General features: G+C 45.2%; 1 protein-coding gene across 1 annotated transcript in view; it reads left to right on the top strand.

Annotated features, from left to right (window-relative positions):
- LOC134558168 (contactin-6-like) overlaps window positions 1-24282 on the top strand; it is a 71824-nt gene that overhangs the window by 15270 nt on the left and 32272 nt on the right. The window contains exons 2-6 of the mRNA XM_063411787.1: window positions 1426-1521; window positions 8104-8307; window positions 10367-10469; window positions 18682-18866; window positions 20370-20506. Coding sequence (XP_063267857.1) covers window positions 1426-1521; window positions 8104-8307; window positions 10367-10469; window positions 18682-18866; window positions 20370-20506 — 725 coding nt within the window. The remainder of the gene's footprint in view (window positions 1-1425; window positions 1522-8103; window positions 8308-10366; window positions 10470-18681; window positions 18867-20369; window positions 20507-24282) is intronic.

Here is a 24282-nt window from a genome sequence, read left to right as displayed (position 1 = left end):
CTTGGACTACCCATAATCCAAGGCAGAGCTGTAGCCAGCAGGCAATTAAAAGAACATCAGAGTTTAAAACCCTTTCCCCCTGTATTGACAGGCCCCATCTATTGTGCCATGACAGCACGAGGAGGTGCTACAGGTGCTTAATTCAATCCAAGCCCCCTCTGAGCAGACAATGTCTTCATAGGAGACCAATTTCCAGGAGATGAAGAGGAGGAAAAGAAAAATTAACTGTGTAAAGTTCAGCTAAGGGGGAGAAAATTGATATATTGACATAAATAGCTGAGGCTGTACAGGTAGTAATCGTTATTGCTCTGACCAACGAGGGCTGTTTCTCTCTATTGAACTCTGGCTCAGGTTGGTGTTCAGCTGATGAAAAATGGAACAATTGTTTGAAACAAGAATCTGCAGCAAGGTAAATAAAATGAGCTTAGGGCAGGCAGTTTACAGCTCTGTGGTATAAAGAGGTTTAAGGGGAAGCTGATATTTATTGTATTAAAGCATATTTTGAATGTGTTTTGAGAAGTCGTTTCCCAAATGGCTCTGAGAAAATGGGAAGGCTTCTCATTAGGATGAGAACTGGATCAAAAACTAAATAACCTTTTTTTAAAAACACATCTATTGTCATGTTTTGTAATTGAATTACTGGGAATCAGGCTGATAATTCTTCAATATCTCAGTGGAAACGTGAGGAAGCAGCAGATTGAGTGTGGTGTTAGACGTGGTGGAAAATAGACATTAAGGGCCATAAAAATCACCTGTGGGAGATGGGCATGGACAGGAGATTTCCCACTGAAAGTCCCCTCTTCCTCCCCTTTAAAACCAGTGCTAAAGCTCACAGCAGTCAAAACACATCCAAGCACTGCAGCCAGTGTAGGCCAGACCAGAATCTTAAAGAAAACAACATATTTTTATCATCATTTAAACCTACACTCTGTGGGAGTCCTGCTGATCTTTAATTATCACTTGTATATATAGAACACAGCTGTTCTCTATTTCTACAGAAAAGGAAACACTAAAAAATGCCTTTTTTTTTTTTTTTTTTTTTCCAACTCATGTAGATTAAGTCTTGCAAGTTCCAAAAAAATGATGCTGGAAAAAGTTGTGGAATAATAGACTGGCTTTGCAAATAGAAATTGTAAATACAGAGTTGCAGTAGAACTGCTGTAGGAATAAATATTTTATGCATGCCAAAGGACTCAGTAATGGTTGGACTGGATGATCTGGGAGGTTTTTCCCACCTTAATGATCCTGTAATTCCATGGTGTTGAGTTGGACGAGCTCTTTTTGTGTACAATGTCTCAATGAAATGAAATTCCGCTGTCCAGTACCGTGACGGTTCTTGAGTTAATCAATGGGATGGGCTGGGATGCAGCTAGGAATGGATCTGATGGACAATAACCAGGCCTTGTTTTCTCCTTCTCCCCCAAGACCTGGAGGATTTCGAGACGAGGCCGAGGAGCCCGGTGTCGGTGAGGGAGGGCCAAGGAGTGGTCCTGCTCTGCGGGACTCCGGCGCACCGCGGAGGTACGGCCAGGACAGCCCTGCTCTGCCTCAGGACAGGCACAATTCCCCCTGGAATTAGCACTGGAATTTGCTTGTGCATCAATCACCTGGGTTATGGAAAATTTGGATGTTGTTCCTTCGAAAGGTTCACTTTTTTTTTGTTGGGGAGTAGAACCTGTCATTCCTTGGGACGCGGCAAGGACAGCATGAAGGTCTCCAAGACTCTCTGCTGACATTCCTGCTTATCCCAGGGCTTTGGTCCCCATGGAATGGCAGGAAAGCAGCCCTCAGCAATCCTTCCTACACCAAAACTGCTCCAGGTCTGCGTGGAATGGCTCCTTCCCCCTTTAGTGCCCTCATTTAATCCTGCATCAGACACATTGGATTTGTCAGGAAGGTTTGGTTTCTGCTCTTGGATCCCTGATTTTATTCCTTCCTGATAATCAGAGAATAATTTAGATTGGAAGGGGCTTCTGGAGAGGTGAATTGCCTGATTAAAGCAGGGCCCAGATCAGGTTTCATAATAATTGTCAGTGCTTCACATGGGGAGTGAAAAGGAGTTTTCTGATGAATTATTTGGGGATGCTCACCATAAGACCCTGGAGATTTTCCTTTCTGGATGGGGTAAATCCAGGTGAACATTTTACCCAAGTAATGCAAATATTTATTAATAGAGGGGAAATATCAATGACATAGTTACCAAATTGGCTTGTTCTGGACTTAAAGGGTGAGCAGTTCTTGGATGACTGACTCCCTGCTTTTGGCAGCAGTGACCACACATCCACAGGAGCTGCAGTTTTCCAAGACCTGCTCCCAGCAGTCTTCAATCCTTCTTAAAGAAACAGAGTTATAAGCCAAACCCCCAGGAGAAGGTAAATAGTGATGTAAAAGAGGATGCAGTATTTCAGAGAGGGAGAAAACTCCATCAATCAATAGAAACCCCTCCAGTCCTACAGACAGAGGAAGTGTCAGTTCACTGGGTGTTTACAGCCATATGAAAGGAGGATATAATCAAGGAGACAAGTGAAACCTGGTCCTTAAGGGCACAAAAAGCTTCGAAGAGTTCCTCAAATGTATCAGTGGGACAGGCAGAAAGACAACACATCCATCCTGGAGCCAGTGAACTATCTATTTCCCTCCTGCTGCAGGGTAAAAATGATGATTTGACAAATAGGAAGGAGGGGAAGAAAACATTCAGAGCAAATAAACAGTTACCAGGTGAGCTCCCCCCAGATTAATTGAAGTGACAAAAGGGTACCCAGGAGCAAAGCCTGTCCCAGAGTGTTCCTGCAGCTGGGGCTGGGAGCTGCTGACCAGCAGGCCTGGAAAATCCATCCCTGCAATAACAAATCCCCAGAGAGCAGAGCCTGAGTCCCTTTGTCATCCCTGAATGTTCTGTTTAGGAGCCAAAATTCCGTGCCATGGGGATGAAGTACATGATGTGAACCGTGATACGTCAGAGGCTATTTCAAGGTGCTTGGGAAGTTGTTTCTGTTGAAAAGGATTGTATATTTAAGTCTTTTCTAATTGAAACCCTTGCCTCCACCTCACAATACCTACAGGAGGAAGGATTACAAACTGTGCTTCACATTACAAGAGTTCTGTGCAGCGCTTCAAATGTGTCAGGAATTAGAGAGATGTCAAGGAATTTGGAAGATAAGCCCTACCAGCAGGGAAAGATCCTTTCCTGTGATGTAATGACTTGAAGGAAGACAGGAATTCTCTGTACAGCAGTTGTTTGAAGCAGCTGCTATTAATATAGGAAATTTGAAATAGGAAGCACTGGGTAAAACCTCCTGCCAACCTCTAAAAGCCAGGATAACAATAGAAGAAGAGGAATAGAAATAATAGAACGGAAAACAAGGAGGGTTCATTAATTCAATTCCTCCCATATAACACCAAGAAGAGGGAACGAGAGCTGCAGAAGTGTTGCTACCACCTATGGTCTCTGGGGAAGTGTCTCACTTCTCTTTCTCACGTTGCCAACTTTGTCTGGTCCTGCACCACAGCACTGGAGTTAAACCTCCTGCTCACAGGAAAACTCTGCAGAGCTCATCAGGACACTCTGCTGCTCACCAGACACCAAAAGGGTTGGTCCATGGTCAACAATATTTAAATTATTTAAAGCTCAGCTGGAATTAAACTTGATTTTCCAATATAGTTGACAAGGAAAGATGTGCTGCTTCTTTTTTTTTCCTGTGTGCTGGTTTCTTAACTGAGAGTACTGCTAACCTATTTCTGTACGAGAGAAATGAGTGATTCATTTAAATTGAGGACAAAAATATATTAGTCAGCTATAAACCACAAAAACAAATAAACAAACCTCACCCAGCAAACAAACAAATGTACAAAAAGGCTGCTCCAGCAGCTTTCACATCAGCTTTAAACCATCTCAGAGAACAAAAAGAGAATTTCACATTGCTGTGAACTAATATTAGGACTTTCAGGATTGATCAAACAGAAGCATGAAAGAAAAAAATACCCACCCAAGTTTATATCTTGGATCAATTAGGACATTAAAAATTACAGCTAACAAACAAAAAAACCACAGCCTGTAATTAGTTTTTAAAGCAAGAGCAGGGCTGGCCCAGGTTACCTGACCCACCCCAAGCCTTTATTCCCTGGGCCTGCCCTGCTCACTGAGTTGTGCAGTGTCTGTGGTTATTTATGAGGCTCATTACCACACCTCACAGAGTTCAGCTCTCCATCCCTCTGCTTGTTAGAGAGCCTCAGCAGGGCAGGGGGTCCGGCTGGATTTGTTCCTGAACCTCATCCCACCTCTGCTTTAAGTCCTTTAGGTCACCCTTTTCCCCGGTGTAATCAGCACACTGTAATATTTTACTAGTGGAAAAAAAAAAAAAAAGTGGGGTTTAGAGAGCTCTGAGGTAGGGAAAGGCACGGAGGGAGGAAGCTGGAAGAAGCTTTAATTTCTGCAGCTACACACGAGCTTGACCTGCCTGTGCTTAAGAAGCTGCTGCCTAAATGGTAATACTTGACACAAGACTGTGGGGTGGACTGTTGTTCATTTATTTCCTTAGAAGTGAAGCTTGATCTAAAGGCTGTTTCCTCCGAGCTGGCTCCCTGCAGAGCTTTAAGGAAGTTGCTAATCTTGTTAGGAGCAGCAGGATCATTCTGCATTTGCATTTATTTGTGTGCAAGAGCTGCCAGGGCTGGGAGCAGGACGGAGGCTCTGAGCTTTCCTCTCTGCTGACATTGCTGTAGGGAGGCTGAACAAACCCCAAAACACTCCTAAGGATGTGGGAGCCCTGTGGACCTGCTGGGGGATAAAAATTCCGAATTCTCAGCCTGCAGAGGGCTGGGGAAGGAGTGAAACGTGAGACTGGGTGTGTGCAGAGGATGGGATGGGCAGCGCTGGGAAAGAGCCTTTGATTTCTGGGTTTTTCATTAAATGCTGCACTTGACAAAGTGCATCATCTGAAAGGGAGGGTTTGAGGTGTCTGTCCCTTCATAGAACCCAGAGAAAGGGGCTGAGAGCCCCTTTAATCCAGCTTTCCCCCAGCTCCAGAGGGAGGGAGAGTCCCCTCCCAGCGCCCAGCCTGGAGCTGCTCTGCTGCAGATTTGAATTTGGATTTGCTCGGGCTGGGGCAGCACTGAAAGGTTCAGATCCCCAGAGCAGTGTCTCAGGAATGATGATCAGCTGCTCCTCTGTCCCAGCCCAGCTCTGAAGGAAAACTCAGCACTGACAGAGCTGGGGGATACTCTCCAGCCTGGCCAAGCTCAGGAACTGCCCACCTGGAAGGTGAGGTGGATTAAGCAGCTTTTGGGATGAGAAGGGACACTGACACCACACTCACTTCCCTTGGATTAAAAAAAACCCCACACAAACACTCCCTAATGTTGTAGCCCTATAAAATAACTCCTGCTCTGCCATGAAGTGAGAGCAAAGGGCTTTTTCTCCTTTTTTTTTTTGGCTCATTCAGTGGATCTGCTCATCTGATTTATTCCAAGTGACCCCAAATGGAAGATTTTATAACACAGTTCTGCATTTTCTACTCTATTACCTGTTGCTGTAGTAACTTCCCAAGAAAAGATGCTGAATAAGGCAGTAGGTTATTGGTATTATGCCTTAAAAGCATGAAAAAAAGTTCACTCTCCAAAGTTTGGCTCCTTCCTCTTGAGATTTCATCCAACTCCCACTGAAGTCAATTAAAATTAGGGTTTCTCCAGAGTTTAGTGGAGCTGAATTAGGCTCTAGGCAAGGATGGCCTGCGGATGGATGATGATGAACCTGCAGTTAGGAGAGGGGGAGTGTTTATATCCCTCATACTGGGGGGAAAAGGGATTTAAATATGACTAAGAGGGGCCTGTGCTTGTTCCCAGTAAATGGGAAAATTCATCAATGGTCCCTGAAGCAATTGTGGGGAGCAGACAGGGAGAAACTTCAGAAAATGAAGTCAGCTGGAGCCCCCTGAGAACAGAAATGAGGACAGAAAAGGTCTGGTTCTCTTTTAGTGATTAATTAATTCACAGATTGACCTCCTGAAGAATGTCTGTGTAGCACAGAGTTTAATAATTTTTATTTTATTCTATCTTGCACAGAGGATTCAGCTGCCTCACCTGCTTCCACAGCTGGAGTCTGGGTTTTGGTTCCATGCCATAAAATGTTTTAAAGCTCCTTCCTGGGAGCCCTTTTGGAGCCTTGGTACAGGGATGCCCTTAGAGGGGGTCAGGGCTTTCTCCAGCTCTGTAATGGCCACCACCAGAGAAATTCCAAACTGCTTTCTCTCTATTACTCATTCTTAAAATTGTTTCCAGATTCCCTTGGGTACACCATCCTGGCATGGAAATCTGGGCATGCAAATGTCAGGTTCAAGCACTCGGAGTGGTTTCATTGCCCAGAGGTGCCTTGGTGCAGGTCTGAGGAAGGAGGAAGGCAAAAATTGCAGCTGGCAGGAAAAGCACATTGGGGTATCAGCCCTCGGTGTTTGGGGAAACCTGGGGAGAGGGGACATACAAGGTATTTCTTCCACAAGTGTGGACAGCATTTAACTGAACATAGATTATTTACCTTGCAAATCTTCAGCGTTTTCTGTAGAGTCCCCATCTTGCAGCTTAGAGGCTTTCAAAAACTGAGCTGAAAACAGATTTTTGCACACTTTGGTCTGCTTGCTCAGACAGTCTGCAGTCAGCAAAACCTGTGCCTGAGACAGGGAAACAGTCTGTGCATCTCTTCAAGGCAGAGCAGGCCATGGCTGCAGCCCTTATTTCTCATCCTTCCTGCAGGAAAACCCCTCCTTGTCCATATTTTCCTCTCTAAATAAATGCTTTAAGGCACCTCAAAGTCCAGGGGCAGGTAAATGTGCCAACGTGGGGGTTTAATCTCGTGGGTGAGCACAGGGACCTGCACACTCCTTGTGCAACCCTGAGCATGAATTGCTGCATCTCCCGGGTTTGCTGCAGAGCACGGGCAAGTTTCGCATTATCTGCAGTAAAACGGAGCCTGTTGCAGGATTTAGCCAAGTATAGAAAGTGTCATTGATTGCTCCCTGGAGATGCATCATTTCTAATGAGAGTCCTAAAATGCTGGAAGCTGATAACATAAAACTCCACAAAACTACTGGAGTTTGCAGACTTATTACCATACTGCTCCCAAGCCGGAGCACGGGGGGGGAAGAACGTAAATAATCTTTTTGGAATGGGGTTGTTGATGGGGGAAATGTGTAAAAATGAAGCTGTTGGCAGAACACTGTTAGCTTATGAATTATGCATTTAATTAAGAGGAGCTAAACTGGTAGATTTGGAAAGTTGTGATTTACTGTGGCTTGTAAAAGACAGGGTTTGAGTCCTGCTCCTGCTGTTGGGTGCAGAGCAGCTGCAGAGAGGGGCTGGCAGGACACCCTGGGTGACCCCACACTGGAGGATCGGCTCTGACCCTGCTCCTCAGTGCCCGAGACTTGGCACAAAAGCCTTTCCCCAAAAAAGGGAATGATAAACTCAGGAGGATTTGCTTTTCCAGGGTGAGTTGGTCAAATAAATCAGTTTTAAGTTGCCTGGTGTTATAGATCTACATGATGGAGATTTGCATTGTGGAGCACCATGTGGGAAAAGGGGGCAGAAAAGGGGCAGGAAGTGAGAACAGGGCAAGAAGTATGGAAGGTTAGGGGATGTTCATTATCAAATATGCAACAGGATCAGATTTTAAGTCTTCTCCAAAATACTTTTGTGCAGCTCAGCTCATCCCTCCATGAAAATCCAGTGATCAAGCCCCATATTACCAGTTTAATTCTCCATATTGAGAGTGAAGAAAGAAAGGACTGCAGCACTTTTGAGAGAGCAGCAATTTGCCCTCTGGATTTTCAGAAGGAAAGTGCCATAAACAGAAATTATTTACTAAAGCAGCTTCCCCGCACCATTGCAGGGCTGCCATTCCTGCCTAGGAGCTGGCTGAGCAGGAAAATGAAAAGTAGCAGGTCACAGAAGCTGCTGTGACCTCCTGAAGGATCTTGAAATGAGTTGAAAACTTGAGCAATGTTTCCGTGGCCTTTGCTAATTTGTGCCTCCCCTGTGGTTTTCCCCTGTTCTTCCACGGGGCCAGCGGGTCCCGCTGCGAGGGATGCGTGACGTGTGCCCGGTGTTTTCCAGGCTTGTCCTACACGTGGATCTTCAACAACGACACCTTGGACCTTCAGGAGGACAGCAGGCGCTTCGTCTCGCAGGCCACGGGGAGCCTGTACCTGGCCAAGGTGGAGCCGTGGGACGTTGGGAATTACACGTGTGCCGTGAGCAGCGCCGGGGCGCGGCGCCGCGTGCGGGGGCCGCCCACCGCCCTCACCCTGCGAGGGGATGGTGAGTCCAGGCCGGGCTGGGCAGCTCCAAACACCCCCTGATCCTGCCCCAGGGGTTGGGGATTCATCCCCGGGGAGGGAAAACTCCCCCAGTGAGGGTTGTGCAGCAGGACACGGCCCCAGAATGATGATGCGTTTTGAGCTACCTAAAAACAGAGGGCAGACAGAATTGAGGGAATAAAAAGCTGTTCTAGTTATTGAAGGGACTTCAGGGACATTTAGGGCAGACAAAGCCCCCCAGGGCTGCACCCAAAAATGGACCCCAGGTCCCAGGTTTGCACACTTTGATCAGTTTGGTCCATTTGCATTTTGGGGCTTCATCTCCCAATTCCAGCTCCAGGGAATGAAGTCATTCACCCCAAGTTTGCTGCCCCAGCTCCCTTTTGTTCCCATCTCTCAGGCCTGAGGCAGTGAGGTGTCCTTGACTGCCAGGCCTGGAGAGGAATTGCTGTGTGTGCCCAAACTGGGGAAGCAGCAGCTCACCCTGTGTGTGGAGTTTGGAGTTCTGCACTAAAGAACTGCAGGGTTACAAATATAAAATATTTGTGAAAAAAAATAAAAGTTAAGATCTTGAGGCATCAGTGATGTTTGAGCTGTCAGGGACAGGAGTGAGGAGACGAACAGAAAGTTCTCAATGTCACTGAACAAGAGAATGTCACGTGGCACTTTAATATTTCCCACCTCTTGCCTGTGTTGGGGTTTAAATCCAACAAATCTTTCTAAATTTGTCATCTAAGCATAGCTCAAATATGAAATCCAGAGAGCTGCTTCAAATTGAGTCACTGAGGTGAGGAAGTCCCCTGCACAGGTACAAATGCCTTCCTTGGCAACATTTGTAATTAAATTCACGGGGAGAAATACAGGCCTGGAAATCTGTACACAAAGTTTGTTTTGTGAGTTTGCCCACCTAAATTTCAATATGCTCGTGCTGTTTGCAAAGCAGTGGTGACAGTCAGTGACAGAAGTCTGCGCAGAGTTGGATTTGGAGGATAAACAAAACTCAGCTGTGTGTTACGGAATAATGCTTTCAGTGAGAGACTGCGGTGTGCAATAACATCAGCAGTGCACACAAAGCAAAGCTGCATTCCTCAGCTCCAAAGTTAATAATCTGGCACAAACTCTGATTGAAAATGCTTTTCTTTTCCTTTTGAAATCTTTTCTGATTCCTTTTTTTTCTTTTCATCACACTATTCCTTTTCTCAGACTCTTTCTATCAGTCTCTTTAGCTTCTCCCATTCACTCTGGTGGCCTCTGGGCTGGCTCCAGCGCTGGCAGCCTCTGAGGCAACAGTGGAAATTGCATGTGCAATATTATCCAGATGTCTGTTAAATATAAAATAAGAATTGTTTCATTTTCTGTGTGGCATCTGGGCACAGACACTGCAGGAAAATACAAGATTTATCTTCATCCCTATGGTTGGAATGAGTTTCACTGTGAGACACATGAAAGATATTTAAGAAGTTCAGCTAAAAGTTTAGTTTCCTCAATCCATCCAAACCTGCTGCAAAATTAAATGCCCTAAATTAATACTGGATTATCTGTGATTTATCAGATGCTCAGCCAGATTTTCAAATATGATAATTCCATCTAATTACATCGGCCTTCCTCAGGCCTGCAACTCACATTTGGATGTTTTCAAGAAATTTTAAGACTTTTGCAAGTAGTTTAGGAACGTGATTTTCTGATTTTCTTGCACATAGGATTAACACAGTGTCCTGAGAGTGACTAATGGCAGAAGTGTTGCTTGATAAGAGGTGTGAACCCAAAATGATCTCAAAAACCTTGATGCACGACAGGCTTGTCATGTAAAAAATAAAAATGTGACTTGTATAAAGTCACGCTCCCCAGCTCCTAAATGCAGGGAATGGAGAGGTTTCACAGAATTTTCAGCACAGGGCTGAACTCCACCCAGGAGGTTCAACCCGCTCCGTCGTGTGCCACTCGCCACGGGTGGATCACGAGGCTCTGAGTGATTGATGCCACCTTCCCCTCACCCTGGAGCTCTGTGGCACCCCGAGGTGTGGGGCTCAGCTGGAGGGAGCTGCTCTGGTGTCCCACAGGTGTGATGGGCGAGTACGAGCCGAAGATTGAGGTGCGTTTTCCAGAAACGACCTACGCAGCCGAGGGCTCCTCTGTCAGACTGGAGTGCTTTGCCCTGGGAAAGTAAGAGCTCTGTTTTTATTAAATGTGGGGTCTAACACTGCTCCTTTCACGTTGGAATTATTCTGGTCAGAACGGGATTTGTGAATCTTATGGGTTTTTAACCTTGTTTTGATTGTTTCTGTGCCGTGTGTTACCAATGAGGGAGAACACTGAGCTAGAACTGAAGCTCACCTGGGTGCAGCTGGAAGCAGGGGGAGGGAATGTGGGAAGAGGAGGGAAAACTGGAACAAAGATTTTGGTTTTTTGGTGTAGTTTTGACTGTGAGGTGAGGCCTGACTGCAGGTGACAGCGCTCAGTGTAACTGCACACTCACACAGAGATATCACAATAGGAATGGGGATTTTTGCTTGTGTGACATCACAGAATCACAGAATGGTTTGGGTTAGAAGGGACCTTAAAGCTCATCCAGGTTTCAACTCCCTGCCCTCAGCAAGAACCTTTTCCACTGTCCCAGGCTGCTCCAAGCCCTGTCCAACCTGGCCCTGGGCACTGCCAAGGATCCAGGGGCAGCCCCAGCTGCTCTGGGCACCCTGTGCCAGGGCTGCCCACCCTCACAGGGAAGGATTCCTTCCTAATATCCAATCTAAACCCACTCCCTGTCAGTTTGAAGCTGTTCCCTCTTGTCCTGTCACTCCATCCCTTGTCAATTGTCTCTCTCCATCCTTCTTGTAGCTCCTTCAAGCCCTGGAAGGGGTTTAGTTCACAATTTGTTCAGCCCAGAGCTTCTCTCCAGGTGAACAATCCCAGATCAGCCCTTCCTCCCAGCAGAGCTGCTCCATCCCTCTGCTCATCCTGATGCCTCCTCTGGGCTCTCTCATTGCTAAAATTCAAATGTGAGCAATCAGTTTATGTTTGAGGAGTATGTGGGATGGATCTCCTGACCCTCCTGTCTCCAAAGAAATGCTGAGGAGCCCTGGGGAGACACAGCAGCAGCCCTTCCTTCCACAAATCCATTTTTGTCCATTTTTCTGTGTTTTCTTGCACTGCTTTGCCTGTTCCCAGCTGCAGTGGTGGCTCAGGCAGCTGCTCTGCATTCAGGGAGCAGCTGGGGGACTGAATCACTGTAACCAGCCCAAAAACCCCACTCTTTCCAATGAGCATCATTTTCCCTGGAAAAGCCCAAATAACCCTTAGATTGTTGACCTCTATTTAGTTTAAGTTCACTTTGACAATCCATTTTAAGGCTGTAAGCTTTTAAAGTGTTTAGAGCTTTCCCAGAGGTTAAAAGCCTGACTTGCAGACAGCACAAATTAATCAAATGTTCCTCTGGAACCTATGCTGGCAAGTAGAAAAAATAAAGCAAATAAAAAGTTAATAAGATTGAAATGGCCTTGCCTTTCAGATGAGATTTCTATACAAACTAATACTAGACTTAATTTTTATTAAAGGTATATGCACTTTTTTGGCCCAAAAGCAGCACCAGACTTTAGCTCTCTGGGTAAAGCTGATTTTCTTTCCCAAATACTGTCTAGCTACTTCTCTTTAAATACCTCCTTAATTGTGTGTTAGTCCATGCGGGCTTTACATTTCAAGTTGTCATTTCTTATTTCCATCTGTTGCATGGAAAACACTGAACAATGATAGAGAAAAAGCCAGGAAATGAGATGTACAAAGCACTGACATCTTAGTGAAGGGGTAAAGATGGGTCATGTTAATGTGATGAACAGATTTTGCCAGTTTAAGAACATCTTAAGGAGAAAAAAGGGGGCTGAAAGGACATACGGATAATGAGATCCCTCAGGGAGACCCTTCCATGCAGTGCTTAGGAATGCCTGAGAGGTTTCATGCAGCTTTAATGTAGATTTTCCTCTTCATGTGCAGGACTGCAGCTGAAAGCACTGCTGCCAGACTTCCCTGGAGTTATCCTGCCTAAATACCAGGGATCCACGGGCCAAAATCCATTTTCCACAGGCTCTCTGGTATCACACTGCTGATGTGCACCCCGTGTTGGAGGCGCTGCTTGGGAGCAGAGTCTCTTGGGTGGTGATACTGGAGAATTTCTCAGTGTTTCTCCTCTTAAATTTTATTTTTAGAAGTTTAATGTCTTGTACAGATTGCACAGGTTTGTTTTTTTTTTCCCTCCCTAAAGAGAGGGAGAAAAAACCCACCTTAAACCACCTTTTCACCAACACGTCCATCAGTGGAAAACCTCAGAGCTGGCATTTAGACGTGAATAAAGCAAGCGGAACAGATTGCAGGTGAAACACTCTTAACTTATTAGCTAAGGCCAGATTTCTAGAGGTATGCAGGTGATTACTGGCATTGTGAAAAGCTGGAAGTTTCCTGCCTCCAACTGTTTACAATTGCAGCAGAACCATCTAAATGCAGCAGCGCAGGCCGCCCGCACCTCCAGCTTCCCAAATTCCACTAAAACCGTGGCCCCCGCTATTGTCTGTTTATGTTAAAATCAGTTCAGCCCAGCGTTTGTTGAGCTGTACCTCTGATCTGCCACGAGCACCGGTGGTTATTCTCTCGCTCGGGTTTCAGAACTGCTTTCCCATTATCCATAATTTTCTATACCTGCGCCGTCGGGCCGCCGGCTCCGACAATGCCGCGCCTGCCGCTGCCGGGGCGCTGTGAATAGCAGAAATCTGTCACGCTGGAGGCAGATCATAGGCAACCCGCTGGGGTTTTGGTCTGCAAAAGTCTTAAATGAGAGTCGTTTTGTGGTATTTAGAGAAATGGCATCTCTTTTTCTGCGTGGAACAGCAAATCACACCAATTGGGCCTGGCTCAAAAGGCGCTTCCGCGGTTCAAACGCCGCTACGAGAGGCTGGGATCATGGCTGAGTTTAAAACTCGGTTTAAAACATCTCAAAGATGCCTTTTTTTTTACGTGAGGGAGCTCAAAGTCACCCAAAATGTGCTCCTGTGGGGCACCCTAGGGTAGGTACAAAACTTGGTTTAAAACATCTCAAAGATTCCTTTTTTTTTTACATAGAGAAGCTCAAAGTCACCCAAAATGTGCTCCGGTGGGGCACCCTGGGTTAGGTACAAAACTCACCTAGTTTGAGTTTAAAACATCTCAAAGATGCCTTTTTTTACCTAGAGGAGTTCAAAATCACCCAAAATTGCTCCTGTGGGGCACCCCTGGGTAGGTACATTCCACGTGGATCTGTTGCAAAGCTCTTTTTGCACTTCACGTTAAAATATCACTAATGATTTTCTACAAATCATCCACCAGTCCCAGAAATTCTTCTTGTCTTGAGAAAAAGAAGGGGTTAAATAAGAATTTCTCCCTGCAAATAGGGTTTGGAGGGATGGACCCCAAATGGACAAAGGATCTCGGGCCAGTCCTTGACTTTGGACCTTGTTTTATAGGGCAGACACCACAAATGGAAGATTTTGAAATGCAAATTAGTGCTCGCTGTGATGGAAATATAACATAAAGTGCAGCTCTCTGATGAATCTAAACAGGCAGAAAACTACACCTTATACTTAATCCTTTGAAAGGGGGAAAACTGAAATATGAAATAGTGGCTCCACTATTTCAAATCCTGCAGCCTGTGGCAGTTTAATAGAAGAGATGAGACTTTGTGTTCTGCACCAATATTCATTACGATGACAGTGTTTAATATTATGCCAGGATTAAAAGTCCTGGTTTGGATCAAGCTCTATTAATCATGCCATATATCCAAATTATTGTTCCCTGTCTTTCAGGGGATTGAGCACCATGGAAAGAATTATGTTCACTTGAGTTACACTGTGCTGCCTTCTGTAGATTTCTCTTAAAATAACTTTATTTTTTTTTTTCTCCTGTTGCACAAATAAGAATAGTCCCTGGAATGAAAAGAAGCAAACTAGTTTCCATGTCTGGTGCATGTATTTATTAAACGCTGTCTGTGGTTTATATTTTTCTTCATTCCCTTCTCAAAGAAAAGGAAATAATCAGTTCACAATCCCTGCAGATGGTCTGTTGCCAGCTGAGGTTGTAAAGAGCATATGTGAATAATATAAACCAAGATTTCTTTCACCCCAGAATATTCATTTTTCAAAGATCCCACCTATTCCTCTAAATGTATTCATGGAAGGGTTTTTTCTCTAGCAGCTCTTGGAATAAGTAGATAATCACACAGCTCCAAGGGGGTTCCAAAAAACCATTTTTACTAAATTTACATAAAAATCCCAGGCTTCACCTCTGGTGCATTCTCAACCTGTTTGTGTAGGAGGCTTTAAAAGGGTCAATTACAGGATTCTGGATTTCCAGTTAAGGGGATGATGTTTTGGCACCACAAGAGAAGTTTCCAGCCCCGTCCCTGATCAAAGCCAGGCCTGGGGATTTGTCCTTGGAGGGATGAGCAGATCCCCTCTCACACAGATCAGGAGAGTGGGACTCAACCCCCTGCAGAACACTGCTGTTTCCAGGTGATCCATCAGGAGGGTCCAAAATTAAACACTCTCATTATGGTGCTCCTCCAATCCCAATTCCTCCTGGTGTCAGCAGCGATGAGGCTTTCAGACCTCGGCTCGGGCTCATTTGTCTAACGAACCACGGCCTTCATTATCCCAAATGCAGATTGAATTTCCCTTTGAAGGGCCCCCAGATGCACAGGACAAAAGATGAGGCACGGCCCCAATGCATCATCTTTGCTGAAAAAGGTGAAGCCTCCCTCACGTTGTGGGTTCTAATTCTGCAGACAAATTAATTCCGCGTTCGCCGTGACAAGAACTTGTCACCAACCACAAAATATCTTCCATCTCCTTTTCTTCCCCAGTTAGTAACTTATGGTTTTGTGATTCTGCTGCCTGTATGGTGGAATATAAATTAAATTAGCGCTCCTGGATGCTCTGAAGGTTTCAAATAAACTGCTGATTTATGTACTAAGACACTCTCATATTTATGCACTGTTTTCTTATTTACTCGGGAGAAAGCCAGACTTTGTCTATGAAGTGTCATAAATTTGGGAAGTGCACTCATTGTTTCTTTATGTATTCCACAACTTTTTTGGCCCAAGCAGTTATTGGTTTTAATCTGGTTTTTGGAAGGGACTGAATGACAGAAAGACCCACGAGGGGCAGGCACTGCCTGTGCAGTGCCCTGGTTTGTGCAACAGAGTCAGCTCCTGACCTTCCAAGGAATATGAACATGCAAAACAATCCCACAAAAATTCCCAAGGCTGTATTTATTGGACTGGGTTTTATACACAATTATCTACATCTAAAGGAAAGTCTCATTCCTTAAAGCATCAATTTCTAAATAGATGATTTGTTCCAAAACACAATTTAATCAAACTGATTTTATTTTTTTTAACCTTGAAAGGTTTCACGTGGCCTGAGTAAGAGTTACTGCTGAGAAATTTGGTTATAAAGATGGAAATAGCAGCAGAAAGAGGTGAAACCAGCCGAAAAAACTTTCCTGCAAAATACAGTGACTGAAGATGCTGGGAATTCTGTAGCCATGAGGTGTCAATGAAGAAATGCAGATATTCGCTAGGAAGGCCCATCCCATGGAATTGGCTGAGTTATGCATCCTCCCACATTCTGCTCCTTTACCTGTAGCACAGGAATTCCTGTGTCCTGACACAGAAATTCCTTCTCCTGATAAAATCCAGGCTCCCTGGCAGGAGAACAAAGTGCTGTGAACTATTTATTATTTAAACAGAGCAGAGCTGATGAACTCCGAGGCTGCTCTGTCCTCCTGCTCAGCTGACATCAGGACTGAGCCCCAAACATCCTCATGTTTGGCCAAAAATGAGCCGAGCTTGCCTTGGAGCATCCCAAGGATGTGATTGTCACTCTGTGGTGTGGAGAAGGAGAGCAGGGCAGTGCCCTCTGCTCAAACCTTGGCCAAGTTGACAGAAGGGGCCTTTTCCCACCCAGCACTGCCTCTGGCCTTGGTGTCAGCACAGAATCCCCTCATTCATGAACAGCCAGTGCTGAGAGAAAACAAACGCCTGAGAGATTAGGAAATATGGAGATGAAGCTCTTCCAGGTGGCAGAATGCATCCAATTATTGTTTCCTTCTCCCACATGGCTGTTGGCTCCCTTTAATCTCTTAGTTATTAAAAAAATATATATAAATAAATCCAAGAGAGATGCCTTTAAAGCAGGCAGTTAACGCTGCTGGCATCCTGCAGGCTGCTGTGGCAGGGTTGCTGCTCAGGCAGAGTGGGATGTGCAGGAGGATTTAGGAGCCAGCCGTGCTCTCCTCCCTGTGGATCAGGCTGGGAGCTCCCCTGGCTCCTCTCCTGCCTGGAGCACGGCAGTTGTAAGCCAGACTGGGTCTGCTCCAGAGCTGTGCTGCTTCTACACAGCTGGAAGGACCTTGCTTTGTAGTAACTGGATAAAGAACTGAATAAACAGCTGAAACTAAGTGCTGTAGAGAAATCCTGTGGGAATGCTGGCTGCAGGGTCAGCCTGGCTCCAGGGAAGCCTCGTTGCTCTCTCCAAACCCCTGAAGGGAGCTCGAGCCAGGTGGGGATGGGCTCTTCTGACATGAGAACGGCCTCAAGCTGCACCAGGAGTGGCTTGGGTTGGATTTTAACAAAAATTGGTTCATTGAAAAAGCAAAGAAATATTGGGAAGGGCTGTCCAGGGAAGGGGTGGAGTCACCAGCCCTGGAAGGCTCCAAACCAAGAGTAGATTTGGCACCTCCTGGCGTGGTTTGGTGAGCGGGTGGGAGGTTGGACTGGATGCTCTTGGAGGTCTTTTCCAGCCTGAATGATCCTGTGATTCTGTGCCAAGGTTCCTGGGGGAGACAGCACCTTCTAACAGTTCACTCAGGAAAAACAAACCCCAGCCAATTCCCTAGGAAGGAATGGTGTTAAACAACCTCTGAAAGAACTTTTGGGCTTGTTGGAAAGGACAGTTAATAAAGGTGGTGGTGACAGTGGCTGTTGTCCAGAAAGATCTGGAATTTTTTACAACCTGAATCAAAATGGGGAAAAGTAGAATAAAATCTCAGTTTTGCTTCGCAGCCCTTTCACTGATTAAGAATATTTGACATGTCCCAGGCTCTCCTGTTTGTGGGAAATTGTTCAGAGAACTCACATTTCTCCCAAATCCTGCTTCTTCTCGCTTAGAGGGAAGTTGTGAACATCACAGATACACAGACTCAAAATGCAGAAATCAGGCCCAAACTGCCTGAATTATTAAGCAATTAATCCATTCTCTATTTGTGACTTGATTTCTCTGTTCAATAAACAAAGACTTGAACTTAAATAATTTAAGGTGTGAGCAGTTACAGGCTCTGCCAAAAAGGAATAAATCCTTTGGAAGTCAGCACTGCAGGCAGAGACCTTGGAGACTGGAAACAAGGACTTGTCATTTCCATGAAAGTTGTGGATGTTACTTCCAGTGGAGAAGAAGTCAGCATTTAGCCAAAGCCTCTGTAAAAAGCTCAAAACTGAAGCAAAGTTAGAAAAAGCAACTTATTTCAGTTTGCAGAAACAGCAAACAACTGTGAAATCCATGACTATTAACATTTCAAAGTGTTTTGGTGACTAAATAGATCATGAAAGTGAGGCTCCTATGGTTTGTGATATTACCAGAAATCCAAGATGTATTTATAGCTGCCCTCACACTTCGCTGTTTTGTTGTATGGGATACATTGATCCCAATATAAATGACAATGATAGAAAGCTTCAAAAACATGAAAAAAAAGAAGAAATATTCTTTTTTTGTCTCTATCTCCTTCCAGCCTCAATGTTTTGTTTTTTCCTCTCCTCACACAATTCTCTGTCTGCTCTCTTCTACCTTGGCTCCCGTTTTTTCTATTTAGATTTACTGGTATTTTTAGATCTTTTGAAACCTTGGCCAATATTTCCTATTTTGGGGTATGAAAATACCTTTAGTGCTACAGGGAATTTGTGTGCTGGGAGAAGCAGTCAATAATTCAGTACTTCTGTGGTGTTTATTTGGACTTGCAGAGTCATTGCTTCAGTGTCACAGGGTTTAAAAACAAGTTTGAGCCCCAAGTAAGAGTTACTAAGGGGAAAACACAAATTGACCTAAGGAAAAATCATAGAATTGACTGAGGATTTCATCCCTCTTTGGACCTGTGCTCCTAAATAAATTGGACATATATATATATATAAAATACATATATGTCCAAATATATATAAAATCTCAGTCTTATATGAACCTCTGTATGTCATAGTTAGAAATTATTCCTTTTTAAAAAATATTGCTACTCTCAAGAAAGGATTTTACATTCTTTTTCCTCTGCTGTAACCAATGCTGTCTCTTTTTCTCCAAAAATTACAATTCCTTAGTCCTGTCCCCAGTATTAGCTGGAAGAGGTCTGATGGAAACTCCTTGGCAAAGAAAATCCAACACAAGGGGAGCAGAGCAGTTCTTGAGATCCCCAACGTTGAGCAGGAAGATGAAGGCTCCTATGAGTGCATGGCAGGAAACACTCGAGGGATAAACGTTGCAAGAGGTCAATTATTTGTCTATGGTAAGCAGATTAATTAAATTTGGGTTTTTACTGGAGAGCAGGAGGGTGTTCAGTTGAAATCTCTCAGCCATTCCTGGAGGTGGAAGGTGCAGGTTGGGTTAAAAACTGACTGGGGGCTCTCAGTGACCTTCCCAAATGAAGGTATTTTACATCAGAGCTGGGACTGGAAATGTGGGAAGTGGGAAATGTTAATGAAGGCAGAGAGGAGCCCCTGTACATTTATGTGAAAGGTGAAGGGCAGGGAGGGATCCGTGTCCAGCACCAGGGAAGGATTCGGGAGCCCTTGGTCACTTTTGGATTTCACCTCCTCTGTTGTCCATAAACAGATGAGGACAAAGCAGGGGGAACTCATCCCATTCCTCCCTCTCCTTCCAGTTTGGCTAAAAGGTGGGAATAATTTGGGAATCTTCTCCCTTTGCTGGTCCCTCCCCTGCAGTCCCAGCCCCTCATAGCCAGGGTGAATTATGCCTCTTTAGTGGAACTGTTAACACGCAGGGAAAGCAGCGTGTTTTGGCAGGAATAAGAGGAGAGATTTTTTCTTTACCTCATAAATCTTTCAAAGGAGAAAGAAAGAAAAAAAAAAAAAGAAACAACAGCGAGGAGAAAAAAAAAATCACAGCAAGTGAGACTGAGCCTCCAGTTAACATCTGTTGAGAAGGCTCTGGCAAGTATTTTCCTTTTTTTTAAAGTAAATCTCTTCTAATGAAGAGATGCAGACTTTGCTGATAAGCTTCCAGGCTGCTGCAGCCACAGCTAATATCAAGATATATGCCAGGAATAGAACAGTCTGCTGCTGGTTTAAATATTTCATTATTTCCTTGCTTTCAGGGGGCAGTTTTGCCTCTCATTGCTCACTAATTTTTTCACCCCGTCAATCAAGCAGTTCCATTAAAATTAAGTTCAGTAGATTACCTGGTTGTGATTGATAACAGCACAGGCAATTATAAAATTATGATCAGTTAATTCAATCTGAAACAATGTGCTTATTAACTGTGCTTTGTACATTAATTAATAGCTGTTCAGAGTGCAATGTATAAACAGCACTCAGGAAGCCTTGGCAGGAGGGGCTTTTTGTCATATTAGGAGTGTGCTGGTGAATTATCTCTCTAATTGATTTCCTCTTGCTCCTTTTCTGTTCTCTGGGGGTTCTCCAAAAAATAGGGATTCTTTAGAGCTTCCTTGGAGGAAGATGTTGCAGAAATTTGGTGTCTTGGTGCTTTCAGCACACATATCCTGAATTTCAGGCATCTAAAAGTCACCATTTTTGCTTTTCAAAAATGGATAAAATCTCAACCAAACCCCCTACCCATGAACCACTTGACTTCAAACATTTTCCCAAGCTTGTCCCAAAGTTTCATGCCAAGGATTTGTACAGAATTGCAGCATAGTAAAAATGTGTTGAACAGATATTAATTATCCCTGCTCAGTTCATTAATTAATGGCAGCATACCTCAAGCAAAATCACTTTTCTCCTGCTTAAAATGCTTTGCATATTCTTTTCAGCACCTCCTGAATGGGATAAAAAAATCCAAAATGCCTTTCTGTCTCTCTATGACAGTTTATTTTGGGAATGTAAGGCAAGAGGAAAACCAAGCCCTTCCTACAGCTGGTTAAAAAATGGCCAGCCCCTCATGTCAGAGGTAAGAGTCCTGTCTCCTTTGATTTCTTCCTAATTTTTTTTCATTATTTAGTCATTATGTTAATTTTACAATATATTAATTAAGTTTCAGAAATAGCTAAATATTAAGATATCAAAATGAATATAATAGCACAAACTCTTTGCAACACAGAGCCTCAGTTCTTGGGCTTCATCTTTATTGGAAATGTATAAAATTGGAGTTTAGAGAGGGAGAAAAACACCAATTTCTTCAATGTGAATTATCTAACTGCTACAAGATATGGCTGTAGGTATAAAAGGGCTTAAAATATGAATTATAATTGGTGAAAGAAACACTAAATAAATTTGTAGACATAATCTGTAGTTTGGGGAACTGGTAGGATGCCAAAGGACTGGCAGAGGATTCCAGAGCTGGAATTGCAAAGTGCTCAGAGCTGAATTGCACTTTTCTTCTCTTGGGTGGACCCTTGGTCTGGTGCAGAGTGGCTGCTCTCCTGCTGAGCTAATCCTTTACCTTAATTAATCAGTCAGCTCCCAAAATCAGCTAATTTCGAGGGTAACATTTTCTGTGCTTCCTAGAAGGATAATCCAAAGAAAGCCACGTAAAGGTAAAAGGAAGAGCTGGGTAAGTGCAAAATGTCCCTTAAAAGGACCAAGTGGCAATGGAAGTGCAGGGGGAGAGGGGGAGTTTGGAGCTCAAACTTGAACACCCACCCTGCAGCCTTCAGCTCCTGGAGAAGGACTTCTGTGACAAGAACCTCTTTGCATCCTGCTGAGGCCCAGTTTCCCTTTTATTTTATTTATTTTTTTTTTTTATGGAGCATCCATCCAGCCTCTCTGGGGCACATGGCGCCTCATCCGCCAGGCATTTTCACTTGGATGGAAAAAAAGATAATGCTGTGATTAATTCCTGCCTAGCACGAGCACATACAGGAGAATTTCCAAAACATATGGGCTAAATCAGCACCTGCTGGGCTGCAGAACCAGCATTTATTTGATTTAGTTGCACTTATTTAAAGTAGTTGGAGTGGGGTCCAATCTTCCATGTAATTTTCTGCTGGATCAGTCCTAAACAGACCCAACGTGCATCTGGGGAAAATAGCCAGAATTTACCTGGGCTGCAATTTCTCTGAACCTGCTCATTGTAGTCGTTGTCACCCTCTTCTGAGCAAGATTATCTTGTTTCTCCCTCTTTGAAGGCAGCAATGTTTAGAGCCTGTCACTCTTCAATTGCTCCGTTTCAATAAAGAGGAACAGCCGCATTTTCAACCAGCATTTTCACAGTACTTACAGGGTGCTGTAAATGCAATTCTTCAGGCGACAAAGTGCTGCATGTTATTGCTCAATGGACAGAACGGACACTTTGGAGGGGAAAGTACAAGGGAGACGTAATAAAATATTCAGTTTGTCGCAGCACCCCGCGTGTCGGAATTCTCCCAGGGAGAATAAAATCCAGATGCTTTTCACCCTGGGGCTGATTCTCGTTGTCTCCTCTTTGTCAGAGCTCTCTGCCTGACCCCCTGGCTGGTCATGCCAGCTTTCTCCCTGCTCTGTACAAGGTGTGCTTTATTCTCCTCTTTGTCTGCACGGCTCAAAAGGCAGAGAACGCTGGGGAATTTGGGATAAGGATGGAACACGAGCCTGGCTTCAGACAGGGGTTTTGTATTCAAAGGGTGTTTGTAAAAATAGAATGCATTGAGAGGATAGCAAACAGCCTGGAGGTAAAACTAAGTATGCAAAAGATATCTGTAGCGAGAGCCTCGGAAAAAAATTATCAGTGGCTGAGTAATGTAATGTTGTTAATTAGTTTGCCACACACCAGTCTTGCAGCCCCAGGCTGTGCTCTCATCACATTTCCAAGCTAAACAAGCTTTGGCTGGGTCAGTTTGTGGTTGGGAGACCTCCAAGGAAAAGCTGGGGTGGTGGAAAACATTCCCTGGATGTGTGTGATGACCCCAGAGCCCCCCAGCCCTGACCCCAGCAGGAGAGGGGGGATTCTGCCCCTCTCAGGTGAGACCCACCTGCAGAGCTGCCCCAGCCCTGCCCAGCACAGGGAGGAGCTGGAGCTGCTGCAGAGCCCAGAGGAGGCACAGGGGGATCAGAGGGATGGAGCAGAGCTGGGAGGAAAGGCTGGCACAGCTGGCATTGCTCACCTGCACAGGAGAAGCTTTGGGGAGGAAAGGCTGGCACAGCTGGCATTGCTCACCTGCACAGGAGAAGCTTTGGGGAGGAAAGGCTGGCACAGCTGGCATTGCTCACCTGGACAGGAGAAGCTTTGGGGAGGAAAGGCTGGCACAGCTGGCATTGCTCACCTGCACAGGAGAAGCTTTGGGGAGGAAAGGCTGGCACAGCTGGCATTGCTCACCTGCACAGGAGAAGCTTTGGGGAGGAAAGGCTGGCACAGCTGGCATTGCTCACCTGGACAGGAGAAGCTTTGGGGAGGAAAGGCTGGCACAGCTGGCATTGCTCACCTGCACAGGAGAAGCTTTGGGGAGGAAAGGCTGGCACAGCTGGCATTGCTCACCTGCACAGGAGAAGCTTTGGGGTCACCTCAGGGTGGCCTTGCAGGATCTCTAAGAAAGATGGAGAGAGAGCCTTTACAAGGGCTGGAGTGACAGGACACAGGAAGCAGCTTCAGACTGCCAGAGGGCAGGGTTAGGTGGGATATAAAGAAGGAATTGTTCCCTGGGAGGGTGGGCAGGCCTGGCACAGGGTGCCCAGAGCAGCTGTGGCTGCCCCTGCATCCCTGGCAGTGCCCAAGGCCAGGCTGGACACTGGGGCTGGAGCAGCCTGGGACAGTGGGAGGTGTCCCTGCCATGGCTGGGGTGGAAGAGGATGAACTTTAAGATCCCTCCAACCCAACCCATTCTAGGATTCTATGACAGATGTTTAGGACTTCCCAAATACATTTGAGACAAGTGTTCATCAAGCACTGGAGTGCATCCCCTCACCACGTACTCCAGACTCTTCCATTCCTGCTCCAGAGGCAGGAGAGCCAGGCTAAATGAGTAGCAGCATCCTCCCAGTGATATCTGTTGTTCAAGCTTGCACTTGGTGACAGGATTTATATTCCCCATGGGTATCTTCCAAACTCATCTGTTTGGGGGAATGTTTTTTTTCTCCTCCTCAGTGCTCCACTTTGCAGTGCAGCTATTATTGTCTCCAGAGGGTAGTAATTGTAAAATCACAAGATATTTAGCTTTAAGTTATGATTGCAGCATGAAACAGGCTTTTTTTTTTTTCTGTTTTCCAAAGCAGAGGAAGTAAAAGTTCTTTTAATACACCAAATTCCAAGCTCTGCTCCAGATTTACCCACTGTGCAGCTTCTCTATTTCAGCAGAATTGCTGAAGAAAGTTGGTGTGTGTGAAAGAAATCCAGGCCTGGAGGAGAACGCTTTCCCTGTGCTCTGAGCAGCTGCCTGGGGCTTTCCAAGTGGAATTTCAGTGTTGGCTTTCAGTGGAGCTTTCCCTCATTTTCCTGTGACTCGGGGTGTGGTGATGTTCAAAATGTTCCTGTTACGGAGCATCTCTGTCTCCTGTGGAGCTTTTCTGATCCCCTGGGATTACCAGCATCAGATTTATCTGATGGGATGCTGGAATGTTCCAGCAGCCAGGGAGGAGGTGCTGCCTCCCGGGATCCAGGGGGAAGATGCTCCAGGCTCCCTCCCTGCCCTGAGGCAGATTCCATCTTCATGGAGAAGGATAATCACAGATTCCCAGCTCAGCAGTGCAGGGAAACTCATGGAAAACCTGGACAAGCCTGCCCAAAGCCACCACTGCAACATGTGCCTGGATTCC

The sequence above is a fragment of the Prinia subflava genome, chromosome 14 (assembly GCF_021018805.1).
Source record: "Prinia subflava isolate CZ2003 ecotype Zambia chromosome 14, Cam_Psub_1.2, whole genome shotgun sequence".
Taxonomy (NCBI): Eukaryota; Metazoa; Chordata; class Aves; order Passeriformes; family Cisticolidae; genus Prinia; species Prinia subflava.
Note: the sequence above shows the minus strand (reverse complement) of the source record. Positions and strands in the feature narration are given on the sequence as shown.